Source organism: Brienomyrus brachyistius, chromosome 5 (assembly GCF_023856365.1).
Source record: "Brienomyrus brachyistius isolate T26 chromosome 5, BBRACH_0.4, whole genome shotgun sequence".
Classification (NCBI taxonomy): Eukaryota; Metazoa; Chordata; class Actinopteri; order Osteoglossiformes; family Mormyridae; genus Brienomyrus; species Brienomyrus brachyistius.
Genome location: NC_064537.1, coordinates 4053737 through 4071742, shown reverse-complemented (window position 1 = coordinate 4071742; position 18006 = coordinate 4053737). Strand labels below are relative to the sequence as shown.

The 18006-nt window shown below is 51.7% G+C and overlaps 1 protein-coding gene across 1 annotated transcript in view; it reads right to left on the bottom strand.

Moving 5' to 3' along the window:
* Positions 1-18006, bottom strand: part of aspscr1 (ASPSCR1 tether for SLC2A4, UBX domain containing) — a 34913-nt gene that overhangs the window by 2255 nt on the left and 14652 nt on the right. The window contains exons 10-16 of the mRNA XM_049014221.1: positions 17676-17757; positions 17419-17485; positions 12906-12968; positions 12051-12103; positions 1481-1532; positions 1108-1177; positions 93-298 (exon numbers count right to left, since the gene is read on the bottom strand). Of these exons, the coding sequence (XP_048870178.1) occupies positions 93-298; positions 1108-1177; positions 1481-1532; positions 12051-12103; positions 12906-12968; positions 17419-17485; positions 17676-17757 (593 nt within the window). The remainder of the gene's footprint in view (positions 1-92; positions 299-1107; positions 1178-1480; positions 1533-12050; positions 12104-12905; positions 12969-17418; positions 17486-17675; positions 17758-18006) is intronic.

The following is an 18006-nucleotide window of genomic DNA, read 5'->3' as shown; positions in this document are numbered from 1 at the left end:
CACTCACCCCGGAATTTCCGAGTTTCGAGAGATAATTGAGCGCAGGATTACTCCCCCCCCCCGCCCCCCCCTTCGGGGCGATGTCAGCATACCCGGTAACTTGAGCCACTTGGGCACTTTTCCAGGGTCACTCCTGGCCGGCTTTCCCGCTCCGCCGTCACTCTCTGGCTCCTCCTCCTCCTCCTCCTCCTCCTCCTGCCCCGGAAGGTTGGCCGTGACGCCCTCAGCCACAGGAAGCGGAAAGGCCTCGACTAAGAACGGGGGGGTGGACGCTGGGGTCGGCGACCTGGGCATGCAGCTGGGGGGAGGGGAACAGGACAATCAGGCCAAAGGCTGAGCTATATGAGGAGTGACCCACTTGCTTTCCAAACAGACCTGAGTAAGGGGAAGGGCAGCTGCACCTGCCTAGTATGGGTTCGCAGCCCAATCGGATTTCATTAGGCAATGAGAGCCAACAAAGAGCAATTAGCTATTATCAAAATGATAATTAACAGGGACTTATCTTACTGTGTTACAGGGCTCTGAGTGCTGTCATGTGACTCCGCTGGGGTCAGGGGTCACACCACTGTGGCTCTGCTTTTTGGACATTTCTTGTGCAGTGGGCTCTATAAATACATGCTAATCCCGTCTTATCTGCCAATCACGTCACTGGGATGCAGACGAGGGTATTGCGAGCTCGGGTTACGAGAGGCGTGGGTGTGTTGGGCTGCACACACGTAACATGGGTCCAAAGCATTGGGGGGGGGGTGGCAGATGACAGTGTGGACACAAGGGGGCGCCCGGTGTTATTTACAGAAACTCGCCTGTTATTTAGACAGTCGAGGCATTACCGAAGTAATTCTGGAATGGGGATTCGCAAAGGAATACACAGAGAGAGAAAATGTGGGGGGGGGGGCAGGCAACAGGTGGCAGAATACACAGAAATTGAGCCTATCTATAGAGGACATTCCCTGCGGGGGGGGGGGGGTTAATGCAGATTTCACTGCCATCAAAGGCATTCCTCACGGGGCAACCTTTACAAGAAAATAAGAGGTCTTTGACACGCCCCCCTGAGAACAAGCACCATGTTTTGGGGGTGGGGGGCGTGGGGGGGGGGCTGCAATTTACCTTGCGATGATGTCATCGGCCTGTGTGGGTGACACGCAGGACTGAAGCAGCCCACTCTGTAGATAACAATCTGGGGGGCAGACAGAATGAGTGTCAGTACTGTAAACACACATCACGTCAATTACACACCCACTGAACAGCAGTACTGACGTGCTTATCAATGACAGCCCAGCGCCACCTAGAGGCATAACTCTGTATTGCAGGACCTTTTGATGGACCGGCGGACAGTGCTTTTGACGACTGGATGGTAGGAGGGGGAGGTGAAACTCCCACCCTCAGCGAAGAATTTACATTGTTCTGGGTTCTGTCCTCATCTCTAGATGCAGGGAGCCGCGTGAGGAAATGACGTCAGGACAAGAGAGTGTTTACTAACCTGTCTTAACTTCAGAGCCAAAGTAAACAAGGGCCGCTGGAAAGAGGTTGGCCTGGAGGGAAAGGGAGACGGAGATTGGTGAGATGCGGGGGAGGGGCGAGCTTCCAGGTGGTCACGTGACCTTAGAGTTTTCAAGATCATTCATAAAAGAAAGTGAGGCAAGGAAAGAGATTCAACAGAATCAAGCCCATAATTACACATTGGCTGATGGTGGGGTCTCCAGTTAGGGTGGTTGCCAGTGGCTGAATTTACAGGGAAACATTAGGAGACTTTAGACAGATATTTCTGACAAATTCTGCCGCCCGGAAAGATGACTGGGAGTGAGATGGAGTTACAGCATAAAGGGCTTCCTAAGGACATGTCCGCCCCCCGTTTGCGGGGACGCCGGCCCACTGACACCTCACAGCGACTGTGTGAACAACAGGCCACCAAAAACAACAGGAAGGGAATGCCGCCCTTTTACCTTAAAGCTGTGAACCCGATGCGGAAACCGGACCCGCAGCCAGGCCACGTTTTTGCTCACTCCCAGCTCTATACCAGGAGAAACAATGTAAACTGTGTGGCAGACAGCTGAGATGGAGCAAAAACATGGACCGGATTGAGAAACTGCCTTGAAGCATGCGAGCAGTTCGCAAACAAGCTGCAAGGAAAAAGCTGCCTTGGTGTGAAACGTGTCAGGCGGGGGGAGGAGGGGGTGGTCCGGCGTTCGGGCTGTGTTCCCCTTTGCAGGCCGGCGTGTTACCCGTGATGGAGCCGGTGATGTCACTCAAATCCATGTTAGGGCACGCCCCCTTGAGAAGTGAGGAGTGTGAGCTCCTGGATCGCCTTGGGGGGCGTGTCAGCAGGCTGACCGATTTCCTTGGGCTTCTTAGGGTACCGGCAGTTTCCAGTGTGCCTGTCTACATGGGGGTCTTCCTTACACATTTAGGCCACATAACGAAATGCAGCTGTGACAACGAATATTAGGCAGGAGACCCTGTATTTCATCGGGCTCACCAAAGGGGCGGCGCTGTCCCAGAAAGTTGCCTGGCTTGCCCCAGAGCCTCGATGTAAACAGTGGCAGTACCCAAAAGGATCCAACAATAAGGGTGTGTGTGTCAGGAAAAGGAGAGCCAAGGAGAGAGAGGGGCACAGAAGCGAGCTCCCGAACCAAGGGGGCGGTAACCAGACCGTGAACAGAGAAATGGCAGAGAGCTACGGGGGCTGCCACAACACAGCCATGCAAACACAGCCTTCACAACTGCTGGACACAGCCCCTACAGCACAGCTGCTACACAGCGGGATGGCAGCTTCTGAGCCCGGCTGAGTCAGCGTCACACCTCATTAGCGTCAGGGGGCTATCCCATTCGGCTGCAGGGGGCTATCCCATTCGGCTGTAGGGGGCTATCCCATTCGGCTGCAGGGGGCTATCCCATTCGGCTGCAGGGGGCTATCCCCATTGGCCTCAGAGCCACTGCTCATCATCTTCACTGGGACCATTCACGCTGGCACACCTTTTTCAAAAACCAGCCTGTCCACCTTTGATGCCTGGCTTTAGGACCGCAGCCCAGACCGCGCCTCACGCAAATCATCAAGGCAAGGCAGCACTGCACGGGATCACCGGAGACGGGCACAGCACTTCACGCGTCACCGTGGAAACACTTTTGCTGACGAGCCAGGCATGAACTGGAGGCTTCCAGAAACCAAAAGAACTTTCCATCGCGGTGTGATAGCAGTGTGACAGAAGTACCAACCCCGGTTGGGCCCCAGCAGGGCTCTGAACAGCCTTCACTACAACAACAGTAATTTGAAACAACGCGGCGGCACTTTGACAGTGTGTTTCCCGAAGCCTGCGGCTGCTCGGGATCTGTGGGGCCTGGACTGCGAACAGCCGCAGCAGCAGGAACGTGCGTCAGTGATGGGATCAGACAGCTCAGCTAACGAAGGAAACATCCAGAAAACAGTAAGACACGGTGAGAGAGAGACGCTCGTTTTCTCCGACTCTGTCGTTGGTGAAGACTGAAGGAAAAAATACAAAATGAAACAAAAACCTATTTGATTAAAATTATGCAGTAGAAGATGGCAAATGCTGTAAAGGTGTGGGGGGAGTGAAATCAGCCCCCCAGCCATGGCCACCTGGGGTATCGCCATACTGTAAGTCAGTGTTGGGGGGGAGCATGTCTTTATTCAGACTGGGCTTTGTCTGATAGATCCATCACAGGGCAGGTTTGTTACTTCAGGGGCTCCTTCCATATCACAAGTGACCCCAAACATCAGGGGCCCCACACCAACATCAGGGGCCCCACACCAACATCGGGGGCCCCACACCAACATCAGGGCCAGGCTCCGTACACCTCACCTGTGTGGCCTCAGCGGCGTCAGGAGAAGGGACAAGCCCGTGTAAAGAGACACGTCACAGGATTCGGTGGATGGATCTACACGACTGCTCCATGTGCAAAAAAGTGAGAACGAGGGCAGCAGATTGATAACGCTTAACTATTTGTCAGTTATTCCAGCCTTCCTTTGATTCACACTACTGGTACGGGCAGTGCCCGCACTGGCACCTTGTTCATGTGCACAATGAGAAAGCTGCCCTTGATTATACCGTTTATTATATTATTACATTAGAGTCTGACGGTGGAGGCTGTTCAGCAGGGGGCCTGGGAGGGAGCTGTGACCCTGGGGAAGCAGCTCGTCAGTGGCTGGGTGAATCCGGCTTACAGACACCGGAGGTTTTCCCCAGAAGCAAGTTCCCAGGAACAAGGTGGCTAACAGTCCCTGTGGGCCATCTGCTTGCGGCATGGAGGAGGGCAGATCGCAGCCAGCGAGCCTCTCAGCCTACAGAAGGGCCACAGCCAGGCGGCCATGGGGGATGTGAGGCTCTTTATTCATTCCCATCTCTCTGCCTTTCATTCGGTCCAACCACCATCCCAACAACACGCTGACCCCCCCCCCCCCCTTCTGCTCCCAAAACCCACACTGACCGTCCCCGGCCTGCAGGGGGGCTTTTGTCCATTAGTGCCTGGGCACTGGCTTCAAAGGGAGGCCGCTTGTAATGCATTCAGTTGGTGGGGGGGCTAGGGGGGTTGCAATGAAAAAAAAATGTCTCATGGGGGTCGGGGTAAAGTTCCCCACATGAGTTTCGACAATAAGAGAACAAAAAAAAAGGAGGGGCCACCCGTTCAGGGGGGGGCTAATCTGATTGGTTGACTGGCTGGCGGGCACACATATACACATTCCCCGAGTCTAGAGAGCAAAACAACTGACCAAACAAAGACTAACTCCTCTTACTGGCATCATTAAGCTCGTGGTCTACCGATATGTTCCCGTCATCAGCGACCTTCGGCAAGGAAGCGACAGATTCATATTGAATTACTGTCCGCTCTCTATTTTAAGAGCCATGTGACCACAAGCCTGATTGGGGCGAGTGGAGACGATGGCCGAATCGAAGGGGACCCCAAAGTCACCGGGATGGTGCCGCCTGTCGCCGAATCGAAGGGGACCCCAAAGTCACCGGGATGGTGCCGCCTGTCGCCCAATCAAACAGGACCCCAAAGTCACCGGGATGGTGCCGCCTGTCACCGAATCGAAGGGGACCCCAAAGCCACCGGGATGGTGCCGTCTGTCGCCCAATCGAACGGGACCCCAAAGCCACCGGGATGGTGCCGTCTGTCGCCCAATCGAATGGGACCCCAAAGCCACCGGGATGGTGCCGCCTGTCGCCCAATCGAACGGGACCCCAAAGTCACCGGGATGGTGCCGCCTGTCGCCCAATCGAACGGGACCCCAAAGTCACCGGGATGGTGCCGTCTGTCGCCCAATCGAACGGGACCCCAAAGTCACCGGGATGGTGCCGCCTGTCGCCCATTCGAACGGGACCCCAAAGTCACCGGGATGGTGCCGCCTGTCGCCCATTCGAACGGGACCCCAAAGTCACCGGGATGGTGCCGCCTGTCGCCCATTCGAACGGGACCCCAAAGTCACCGGGATGGTGCCGCCTGTCGCCCATTCGAACGGGACCCCAAAGTCACCGGGATGGTGCCGTCTGTCGCCCAATCGAACGGGACCCCAAAGCCACCGGGATGGTGCCGCCTGTCGCCCAATCGAACGGGACCCCAAAGTCACCGGGATGGTGCCGCCTGTCGCCCATTCGAACGGGACCCCAAAGCGACCGGGATGGTGCCGCCTGTCGCCCAATCGAACGGGACCCCAAAGTCACCGGGATGGTGCCGCCTGTCGCCCAATCGAACGGGACCCCAAAGTCACCGGGATGGTGCCGCCTGTCGCCCAATCGAACGGGACCCCAAAGCCACCGGCATGGTGCCGCCTGTCGCCCAATCGAACGGGACCCCAAAGCCACCGGGATGGTGCCGCCTGTCGCCCAATCGAACGGGACCCCAAAGTCACCGGGATGGTGCCGCCTGTCGCCCATTCGAACGGGACCCCAAAGTCACCGAGATGGCGAGGAAAGCCACACACCACAGGAAGTGATGTGGGCAGCTAGGAATGCTGGGAAGCAAAAGCCAGGAAGAACAATAGAACAAAGGATTCATACACCAAATGTTAAAGCAAACCATATATACACACCAAGTAAACCCGGCTGAACTAGCAATCACTTAAAATAAACAAATTCAGAGCTTTTCTTCAATTAATGAAGCGGTTCTATGAACCAGTGGGTTGCCCTCCATCGGCTGTGTGTGGAGTGTAGGAGATGATGCAATGTCCTTGGGCGGCCCGAGCTGAGGTCGTCTAGGGGACAGCTCTCATCCCCCCCCCCCCGCTTAGGCATCACGCGTATCCCGGCCCCCCAAAAACGCTGCTGAACCAAGCCTGTACAACGAGAGTGAGAAACTGCACCAGACCTGGGCATCACGGACCACAAGGGCACAGTGTGTTTAGGCGGAACTTGTACGTTCAGGAAGAAACATGCGACTACTGGAACCAGTTAAAAAATAATATGGGAAATAATGGGAAATTGACGTTCGTTGTACTAGTTGTCGCTTAATGAGCAGTTTTTGTGGAATGAGTTAAAGGTCATATAATAGGAAACTTGTGCCTGAAACAAACAGGAAACAGGAAGTTAGAGAAGGTCCACCTTCAGGACTCCCTCAATGAACTGCGACGGACGACTAAAACAACAAATCAGACACAGCGCCAAGCACATTAGAACAGGAGGCGCATGATGCCAGACACCAGATAAAACAAGTCACAACAGGCACATCGATTGGGGACACAAGAGGACCATACCATTCTAAGGTATTCATTGGGGGGGGGGACGTTAACTAAACAGGGTTTAACCACAGCACAGCACCCTGTCTGTACCATCCTCCACCCTTCCTGGATTCCACAACTCTAAGAGCTACACACCATAACACAACTGGCATCCTTAATTATTTTAATAAGATTTAAAATGATACGGTGAAAAAAATGTACCGACACAGGGGCCGTCAATATTTCATAAAACATGACAATGAAGTCAGTCCGTTCAGTGACATACATCAGCGTATGGGGAAGCCACCAGCTGGTGTCTGGAGGAGAAGGTAAGGCAGCACTGCCGAAGCCGAGACGGAGTAGAGGTCCTAGATAAACACATCGCCGACTTTCCACTCAGTCCTACATAAGCCACAGCGGAGAACCTTCTGAAGTGGCCGACCGCTTCAGCCCCCCCCACCAACCCAACTTCAAACCCTCCCGTGCAGGAATTCCAAGCCCCCCTGGCACGACCAGCAGGGATGGGAAAGGGCACATCCACAGCCCATCCGGGATTAACGGTCCACTGTCGCTTTGTAGCTGGGGGATCAAGGAGACCATAATAATAACTTCATTACGGCAGTGCTGGCTCTGCTCCCCGCAATTGGAGGGCTGCACGACACAGGGACAATGAGGAAAAGGGCCACATCTCAGAGGCGATGGAGATGAATGAGGCTTGGGTTTAGGAGGCAATGCCATGTGATTAAGGGAGAGCCACTTCAAGTGGCCGAGGTTTTTGGACATGGTATGCCGGAATGACGGGAGTGCTCTGACTGGGGGGGGGGGATCCATCAAATCTGTAACCCATCTACTATATATGCACACATGCACCTGTACTTCTTAAAAACAAAATCTGTTGATAACAGAAGGAAACAGTCTCCAACTGCGGAACTACACTGAATACCTTCAACGTCCTACCGCAGCATGTTGCAACCAAGCAAGCAACCAACCAAACAAGGCTCTTCTTCCTAATTATTCAAACAGTGTCTGAATCCGAAAAGTGGGAATGCGACCACCCCGGAGTGTGCAGAGCACAAAACCTCTGCTGCTCACGCCCAGGGGCTGACCAAGTATATGCTGGGATGCCCAGGAGCCCAGGAACAAGGAGCACGCACCAGGAGAGCAGGCCGTCCTCTTTCTGACAAGCAACAGGAGAGCCGGCCACAATCTTTCTGACAAGCAACAGGAGAGCCGGCCACAATCTTTCTGACAAGCAACAGGAGAGCCGGCCACAATCTTTCTGACAAGCAACAGGAGAGCCGGCCACAATCTTTCTGACAAGCAACAGGAGAGCCGGCCACAATCTTTCTGACAAGCAACAGGAGAGCCGGCCACAATCTTTCTGACAAGCAACAGGAGAGCCGGCCACAATCTTTCTGACAAGCAACAGGAGAGCCGGCCACAATCTTTCTGACAAGCAACAGGACAGCAGGCCGCTCTCTTTCTGACAAGCAACAGGACAGCAGGCCGCTCTCTTTCTGACAAGCAACAGGAGAGCAGGCCGCCCTCTTTCTGACAAGCAACAGGAGAGCAGGCCGCCCTCTTTCTGACCAGCCGGCTCGCCTCCAGCCACTCTGCAGATGTATGCCCTGCGACTTGGGTCACGTGACCGCCTCCTCCGGGATAATAAAGCTACTGCGACTCTAACGGCAGGACCTACACACGCGAGAGCTTGGCACTGCTGCCAGCGCCGCCTCTGGGAGCTTGTTTGCTTTGCTTGACTTATTTTACTTGAGGAAGCTCGCAAACAAAACCACAGGCTAAATTATTAGCATGCTGTTTAGTCTTGTGCCCCAAACTTTCCTGCTTAACCCACCACAAAAAGCAGGATTGAAAGACAGCGAAAGCCAGAGAAGGACACACACACACACACACACAGGGCCCTTTACCCTAGGTGAAGATGCACAGCATTTTCTTCCGAAAGTCTAATCTCTGATATCTCCAACTCTGAACAATAAACTTATACCCCTCTGCCTTTCACCCAAAGCAAGCAGACCTCAAAGGACACCAGTAGGTCTGGATGGTTCGTGGGGGGGAGCTGCAAAAACAGGAGAATCACACAGGGGCCAGAGGGAGGCAGCGAAGGGGCAGTCAGCAAACACAGGTCCACGACTGGCTGCTCATACTGTGAGGTAAACAGGAAGCCCAGATGGAGGGTGTGGAATACAGCAAAGCAGGCGGGGATGAGAAAGCCACTCCCCCAAACACCAATTAACAGCCAATCAAAGGTAAGCCATGTGGCCGCACATGTGATCCTCCTGCTCAATCCTTCCTCTACTGTACATTACTCCCCAAGGAGAGAAACACCTACGGTGTGTAGCGACTTATGAAGCAACTAGTAAGCAAGGAGATAAATGAATCCAACAAGCAAACCTATCTGATTATATATCCGTACTGGGTGGTGGAGGTGATTGTTAGGGCTACAGAAGGCAGGAAAAACATGTGAAGGAGAGCAGGTGGGGGGGGCAGACGGGGGAAAATGAAGGTACAGGACATCATGTCTGTCATTCACATTTGCAGGCCAATTCCCAGGAAGGATGAGGCCCCCTCCCCAGGTCCCTGAGCCCCCCGGCATGGCATGGGAATGCAGCGGGCTGATCGGATGAAGCACGCCCCACAGCAGGCAGAGGGGATCAAAGGGTCCCCTATTAACCCCATGTGCCACCTTCCATGGGACAAAATCAAACACAGATGGGGTCAAGAATGGCAACAGGAGCATTCCAGCTTCCCTGGGGGGCCCTAATGCGGACAAACAGAGCATCAAAACGCCCCCCCCCCGTCCCAGGGATATTCCAGGCTTTGTCTAAGACCAACTGACCCCTATACATCCCTTGCATCTATATTTAGTTTGTAAGGTGCCAAAAATAAAATCCGATATTCACCTGCTTACTTAGCTGGCTAGTTGGATTTATTCACATTAAATAGTTATTTAAGTTCAAGAGCCATCCTGAGACCTTAACTGGTCCATAATAACTAATATATACATATATAATATAATACATAATAACTAACCCGATCGGCTGTTTACAAGCGTGAGTGTGACCTGCACACACGTGTGCGTACAACAATGGGGGCACAGGGTGCGTGCACACACGTGTGCGTACGACCATGGGGGCACAGGGTGCGTGCACACAAGTGTGCGTACGACCATGGGGGCACAGGGTGCGTGCACACAAGTGTGCGTACGATCATGGAGCCACAGGGTGCGTGCACACACATGTGTACGTCCATGTTTGCAAAGGCTAAGTAGCAGCTAGGGGCTGCTAGGAGCTACATCCAACCGTAATCAAACAATTATGTCCGGAATAATTAAACAGGGTCTGGTCCGGACCACCCACGGAGAACATCACCATGGTGCAGGGGGCATGACCTTAGAAGCCCTGCTTACTCCGACTGACTTTGAAGGTTATGGCTTTTTAAATGCTGTTTATTTACGTATGGGGCTGGGGGTAGGGGGTCATACTGTTGCTAAGATGAGGGTGTGGGGCGAACAGACCAGGCACACACACAAGTCTCTGGCTCATGCACACTCTAACCGGGGGGGGGGGGGGGGGGGGGGGCGGGGTCAACACGCACGCAGAGTGGACTCTGATTTGGGGATTCGTCTGAACTCTGGAAGTTTTACCGTCTAAACAGACGGTAAAAGAAAAACAAATAGCACCAAAAATAGAAAACATGCCCTTATCTGAGAATGGGGAGGGGGGACAACTCTGGCAGAATGAGTACTTAATTACAAATTAACCTGAAAATGACCAGGCCTGGGGTGGGGGGGGAGCTGTCTAATTTTGGTCAGCAGGCCTGCAGACAGGCTGAGCCTCGATCAGCAAGAACTGGGGACGGTAAAGTGCACTGCATGCCGCACGAAGCCGGCGCCCACAGTGCGTTAGTGACCGCGGACATGCTCTTTGTTACTGCCCCCCTCCCCACCAGCTGGCGGGTGGGACGTTTTTAGTCCAGAATTACCAAGGGACAATGTGGAGTGGAAATTTAAACAGACCCAACACAGCAGGCTGGCCTCTGCCCTCGTTTCTAAATGCTGATGATTTCTGTTATTAATTAAACATCTTAAGTGCCTTTGAAGAGGCCAGGAGACAATCCTTCATCAGGAAGACATTATGTCTCGCACAAAAACACAAACACGCACACGGATTCAGATAAGACACTGCTTCCAGGAAACAGGACTTATTTCTGTTGACACGATGGATGTCAGGCACCTTGGATCGTCACTCCAAATTGATGTGTGGAAGCAAGGGAGGGGCTGCCACTGTGCTCCCAAGAGCTCGCCTGGTGGCCGTATCGAGAGGGGTGAAACCACAGATAGGCCCGACAGGCTAGAGCCACCCTCTGTATGTATCGAATATCCGTTAAGTGATTTTCAAATTTTCCCCTTTCCGAAAACGTGGAACACTAAGTCCCTGACATTTCCATCTCCGCGAGAACCCCCCCGCAGTGGAAAAAAAAATACAGGCAGGGAGAGCGAGTCCTGCTCTTCGGGTTGCACGGCATGTACCCCCCGCCCCATCAAATACGCCCCGGAGTAAACTTCCAAGGAGACGCACAACTTAAACACGCAGAACGGTTAGGCAGCTTGGAAGCAGCTGCAATGCGGCCGGCAAGCTGGACAGACAGAACAGGCACCTAGACGAAACATCTTCAGAGGGCCCCCCAGGCGCGGCCTGACGAAAGCATTCAAAGAAAAAACAAATTCGCCATGGGGAGGAGAGGAAAAGGAGCATTATCCCCCTACAACATGGCAAAAGTCCAGCTTGACAATCACCAAAACTACCTCTGAGCAGGAGTTTCCAGAACATTCTGCTTAAATAAAGGCTCCAAAGATTAGAAAGATGTTCCAAGATATTTTCTTACTAAAATACGTTCTTCTCATTTTGACAAAAAATGGACTCGGATGCCCCACTTGTTAACGGAACATTGGGTCAGAATGTTTCTACAGTAACAGGAAACTGATACACTCCAAAATGTGATGCGACATGAATTTTCAGGTTACGTTTGATGCATCGCTGCTGACACCAAGGACACAGTACCTACTGGGGGAAAGGCAACAGAGGTACAATCCTCCATCTAGAGGCAGCGGCCCCTACTGGCTGTTGTGTGGTGTTGCAGATTAACGGCTTTGGTAAATAAACAGCCAGCTCTCTGAGTGGGTGAATTTTAACTGAATACAAGCTTACCTAAGAGCCACATCGCATTAATTCAAGAGATGCAAAACTGAATCTCAGCATTTGGGCAACATTTCCAGAACCACAGTGCGCAGGAGACGGAGGCCTTTGGCTGGGATGGTACCGGCACAGCCCCACCCCATGGCCCCAAACCATGTCCTTACCTGAAACAGGGTGGCGTGGGGGTCATCCAGATTGACTTTTGGAGGAGTTATAACTGGGTGGGGAGGGGGCGCAAAACAAAACAAGAACAAAACATGATATTAAAACACATTGTAGCACAAAGGGCTTCAAACAATTAGGCTTTAATTAACACTGCACACAACAGGCCGGGCTGGGAAGCGTGCTGCTGCACACCAAGGGCATCGGCGACCGCAGGAAAAACAGACACACTGGGAAGATGTACATGTGGTGGTGGGGAGGGGGGGGGCTGTTCACACCCAGTGGCAACTTTGGTCTTTTTGACTCCACAGAAGCAATTTGTTGTTTAATTAGAGCCTGGGAAACTCCGCCCTACTATAAAAGTACGGTGATGGGTCGCCTTCTAATTCCGCTCCCGTCTCAAAGTCCGACCGACTCCGTTCCGGTCGTCTACCCTCTGATGGGGACGGGTAGCCCAGTTAAAAATAAGAATACAGATGAATGGTGTATGTGGGAGGCAGCAGAGCTAAATTTGACCCTAAAACACACGCCTCCCCAATGCTGTGCATGCTACGCTAACCGCGCGAGGCCGAGCTAAAGCCCAGACCTCAATACGACAATGGAGCTCGAACGAACCACCTCTGAAACAGAGAACCCAATGAGAGAATGGAGCTTCGTGGGGGGGGGGGGGGGGGGGCAAAAATGATGCTGTGATGAGAGAATGAAGCGCGTTACGGTGTGTACAGACGATCCAGGGGAGGTAGGGAGACAACGTGTCCGTCTAAGGGGTGAAATAGCTGAACGTATGAGGGAAAGATGGAGGAGCATGTGTTTGTTTTAGGGCATCTTGAAACATGACAGGAACGGCTCCTACTTACAGAGGTAAAAGTGCATTGCAGGGTCTGTCAGGTTGGTACTCACAAACTGCTTCAGGGCACCAACTGTAGACAGAAAAACAACTCCCCGTCATCAAATGAACACGAGAGGCCTAACAGCAGCCTGCAAGGGGATCAGGAAGGCTACCATGTACCATCAGCATGGAGCAGGTCCCTCCTTTGCAGCTACAACAGCTGCTGCTCTTCTGTGAAGGCTTTCCACAAGATTATGGGACTTTTTGCCCATTCATCCAGAAGAGCATATGTGAGATCAGGCACCGATGTTGGACATGAAGGTCTGGCTCGCAATCGCCATTCTAGTTCATCCCAAATGTGTTCGATGGGGTTGAAGTCAGGGCTCTGTGCCAGTCAAGTTCTTCCCCATCAAAGCACAGCCATGTCTGTATGGACCTTGCTTTGTGCGCTGGGGCACAGTCATGCTGGAATGGAGAGGGCCTTCAATCCCCAAACTGGTCCCACAATACTGTAAGCATAGAATTGCCCAAAACGCCTTCATACATTTTACTGTTTGCTGGAGCAGACTGGCATACCTGCCCCATTGCCGGGTACAAGGTCCAGTACTCTGGCCAGTCTCTTACTCATTTACCGTAATGCCCCAAATGAGTCTGTAATTTCAAGCAGGATTTGGCCTCTGAGTGAGAGAACGCGTGCCGGTTTTTAAATAAATCTGCAATGTCATGCCACAATGAAAACAATCCCCTTTGTCCACCATGGCCGTATCTGGATGCAATGCTGCTGTGTTTGCGATACAAATACCCAAAGCTGCGTGTGTTTGTGCGTGTGCGTGCGTGCGCGTGTGTGTCTGTGTGTGTAAAAGCAGTCGCGAGGCAAAGCCTCTTCAGAGCTCTAAGTGGAAGACTAATAAAATTAAACCATCTCAAGAATGAAAGAGACAGACATCAAAGTCAAGTGGAATTGCCCAGGCCGTTTGATCTCTCCCTCTCGTCCACCCCCCTCCATTTCTCCTTCTCTCCTCCCCTCTCAGATTCAGTCTGGCTCACGTAGGACGATTTTCACTCTGGTCTTCATTATTTCAGCCCCTCCGCAGACGCACACTTTAAAACGACTGTTATAGCTTTTTCCACGAGGATGGACACACAACATCGTCTGGAGTCCGACATCAAGGAAGGACAGCTTGTGACTGACTGGTATGGGTGGAGCCCTTCTTTTTAAAAGAACCTTCCCGGATGGCCATTTAGACACTTCAAAACACCCTTGAAGTTAGTTTTCAACAACCATCAGTCTTTGGGGTACCCTTCAAGCTAGAGACTCACCTTCTACATGATTCATGATCTCATATGTTCTTTGAGCCATAGTTCCAGGTACCCAGAGTCCCTGTGTTATATACCCTTTAGGTGAAAGTCTTGTCCACCTGTTGAGTAGGTCTACTACTGTTGGAGGCTTTCCTCATACGCCCTACACATCATAGTTCTGAATCACTATCTTGAATATCCCTTTGGCCACAGAGTTGCATACCATACATACATATGAATCTTTGTCTTTGAGTCAAACTTGAGTCACTCACATAACCACCTTCGGCTTCCTTTCAAAGCATGATCCTGTGTCCCCCGCAGGTCCGAGTGCCTTTGGGGTTGGTGGTCAGTGCGCCGAGTCACAGCCGTCCACTGTGAGTCAGTCCCGCAAGCCCATGAAATCAGCCTGAAATGCCATTCCAGCTACACTGCCACGTGCCAGTCTGAATCACAATTTAAGTTTGCCAAGATTAAGCTTTGAATCAGCCATGTTCTTGTGTTGTGACTGATTAGTTTAGGTAGAACCCTTCATTTTAATAGGACCTTCCCATATGCCCATTAGGCTTCAGATCATTGGTACCCTTATAGCCAATTCTTTGAGTTACAGTTCCACATACCCACTGAGTGAAGCCCTCGGTCGCAGCTATAGCCCTTTCACACCAGGGCTGGTGCCTGGTCCGAGCCTAAATGCCGGGCTGGAGCTCATTTTTCAGGTCCCGAAAGACTGCTGGTTAGGGTCGTCAGAGCGGAAAGCAAAAGTGAGTTGTTATTGCTGTGTTTACTTGTATTGTGACTATGAACTCTGATTACGTTTGGTGTCGTATGCCTTCCAAGAAACGTGTGACAGTTATGTGCATCCCCGCATATTAGCATGCTCGACTCGCAGTTCATCCATGAATGCATCTCCGATTGTGACTCGCTTTTTCACTGGAACACACACAGGGTAGTTTGTAGAAGTTGTTGACAGATGACTCAAGTGATACTCAGAAATTTTGAATTAACTGTATTGGTTAAAATGATGCAAGCATTTGCAGTAAATTTTAAAAAGTCTTGCATTCATCGCATCTCCCCACTCACAGCAAAACGCACATGCTGACGTCATCTTTCTACCCTTTCGGCACCAAGTGCAGTGTTAATGTGAGCCGGTTCTTGGTGGGGCCCAGGTGAGCTCCAGCCCAGCTCTGGCATGAGCACTGGCTCTAGCAAGGGCTTAGTGTGAAAAGGCTATTGGAGTCAATGTTCTGTATACCCTTCTGGTCAAAGTCTTGTTGACCTGTTGAGTGAGCCTACTACTGTTTAAGGGTTTCTCATAGTTATATGTCAAAGTCCGGAGTCACAGTCTTGCATGCCCTTCTGGCCACAGAGTTGCATAGCCTGAGAATCTACGTGTTTGAGTCAATCTTGAGTCATTCACATAATCACTTTTGGTTGCCTTTGGAGTTGGTGTTCAGTGGTCTGGCTCACGACCTTCCACAGCGAGTCACTCCCGCAAGCCCATGAAATCAGCCTGAAATGCCAGTCGAGCTACACTGCTATGTGCCAGTTTGAATCACAGTTTGAGTCTGCCAAGTTCCAGCCTTAAATTAGTCATGTAGACACAACCCGAAGTGCCGTTCCAGTGACCTCCTTTAATTTTCTTAAAGTCAACCTTTTGTTTCTGGTCCCATAAACTCTTGGATGTGCTTTGATTAGAGCTTTTTTTTTTACTCTTGGGGACTCATTTCACCAACCTATACTGTTCACCAACCTATACTGTTCACCAACCTATACTGTTCACCAACCTATACTGTTCACCAACATATACTGTTCACCAGTCTATACTGTTCATCCCGGTAGCAATAGATGTTACCAAACGTCAGAGTTCCTAGTTAAACTATAAGCACATGAACACACAGGGGTACCGTCCTGAGCCGGCTGTGGGGGGTAGGACTGACTCTTGACTGAAGCGTGTCATTCTGAGAGATGCTATAGCTAAGAGCCACGGACAAGGACAGGACAGTCAAACCAAGGCCGTGACCTTCTACCAATCAGTCAGAAACATACCGGGGGTCCCAGTACTAGGGTGATAACAGAAAACAACGTGCTCAAAAATCAGACCACTGCCCTCACCGCACCACTTTTCAACCTGTCACTTCCTCAAGAATACAGCGTCTCCATCACGTTTGGCTCGGCAGGAGACACACAGGCTCGCATGACTTCCTCTCTTCATCCCACTCCTCTTCACCACCTTCTAATAAAAACGTATAATAAGACTATTCCTTGTATCCCTCCACCTACTCACCCTTTCAACTCCTATTAAAATATTTCTGTGCACCCCTACAGGAATCTCCAGCCAAGTCAAGCACTGACCAACACCAATAAAAAAAAATAAATGCTAACCCCCACCCCCGTTTCCCCCGTTTGACACGTTGGCCTGCAGTGTCTGTGTGGGACGTTGCAGAGCGCTTGTGTCTGAGCTCATTTATCTCGGCCACTGCGAACCTTCACTCGACGACGCCGTCACGCGAACTGCACGTGTCCCAGAGCAATTGGCGGGCGGGGGGGGGCTAAGAGACATGCCACACACAGACCAAAGAAGAACACAAAGAAAGAGCCCCCACATGAAAGGGCCACAATGCGCCACTGCGCCCTGGCCGGGGCAATTTCACATGGTGATTTCGGATATTAGCGGCAGCGGCCGGAATGAAAGACCCCCCCTCTGCTCTGCATCTTTAAGCTGCTAAGAGCCTCACATCTGACACAGAGAGGGCGGCGCTGGAGGCGATGCGCGTTAAAAGGCGCACTGTACCATGGAGGTGTCCGCTTTGATCTCACCGGTCAACTGAAACCAATACCTGACTTTTGTCCCTTGCATTCGGCTCAGTCGCCATCTCGAATGCATTAAAAAAAACACACTCGGAAGCTTTTCCATTGACTCGATTTTTGTTCTTGGTTGAGCATCTAGAACCATTTTCTGGGAAAAACACGAAGCCTGATTTAAGGCCTGGTGGAGCCTGAGGTTCTCCAGTGAGCATCGACACCTGACACGGCCTGGTAGGGATTCTAAGCGGGGTCACTCAGGCGGGAAGGGGAGCTGAAGATAGAGGTGGCAAAATGCTTAGGTGACGGTAGTAGGATCTTAAGTGCAAGAAGAGTAAAAGAATGCACTAAACGGTCTATTTAATCTGTGGACTACACGTAGTGTAGACTTAGCGATGGGGGGTTTATTGGGTTTATAGCTTCAGCAAACTGAGCAGCCTCACCTGTCTCCAAGGGCCGAAAGAAACCCTGCAGGATGTGTCTGTCAGGAAACTGGATCCTTACCACCACCTACAAGAGCATGGCAATACATGCAGATTCAGGAACACAACCACAGACACAAATCTGCCGATCGCGGCAAACGAGGCCTCCATTTTAACAACATTTAATGTTAATGGATACAAGGGGACAGCAGCCAGGGCTGGCTGTCTTTGTGATGTTGGCAAGATGGTGGAACGTACAAGAAAACACAAATCCTTACCTTTGGGTATCTCTCCATCTTTTCCTTCATCTGGGACTCCCGCAAGGCCTTGGTTATTAATGGTGCCTCCTCCAAGTTCTTTCTGGGGGGGGAAGGGGAGGCAAAAAAAAAGGGGGGGGGGGTCAAGAAGAATGGCTTCGCGAAAAAACAAAAGCAAGTTAGCGATCTCATTTAAGACCTAAGAAACAGCTGCTGGATTCGATTTCCATAGAAGTCATGATAGCGAAGCTCCACTGTCCTACCAGGAAGAGCAGACGTACGAGCACAAAAGCATGAACAAATAAGCAAAAGAAGAAGGCTGGCGGCGCTATGGCCGCCTTGCTCTTACGAG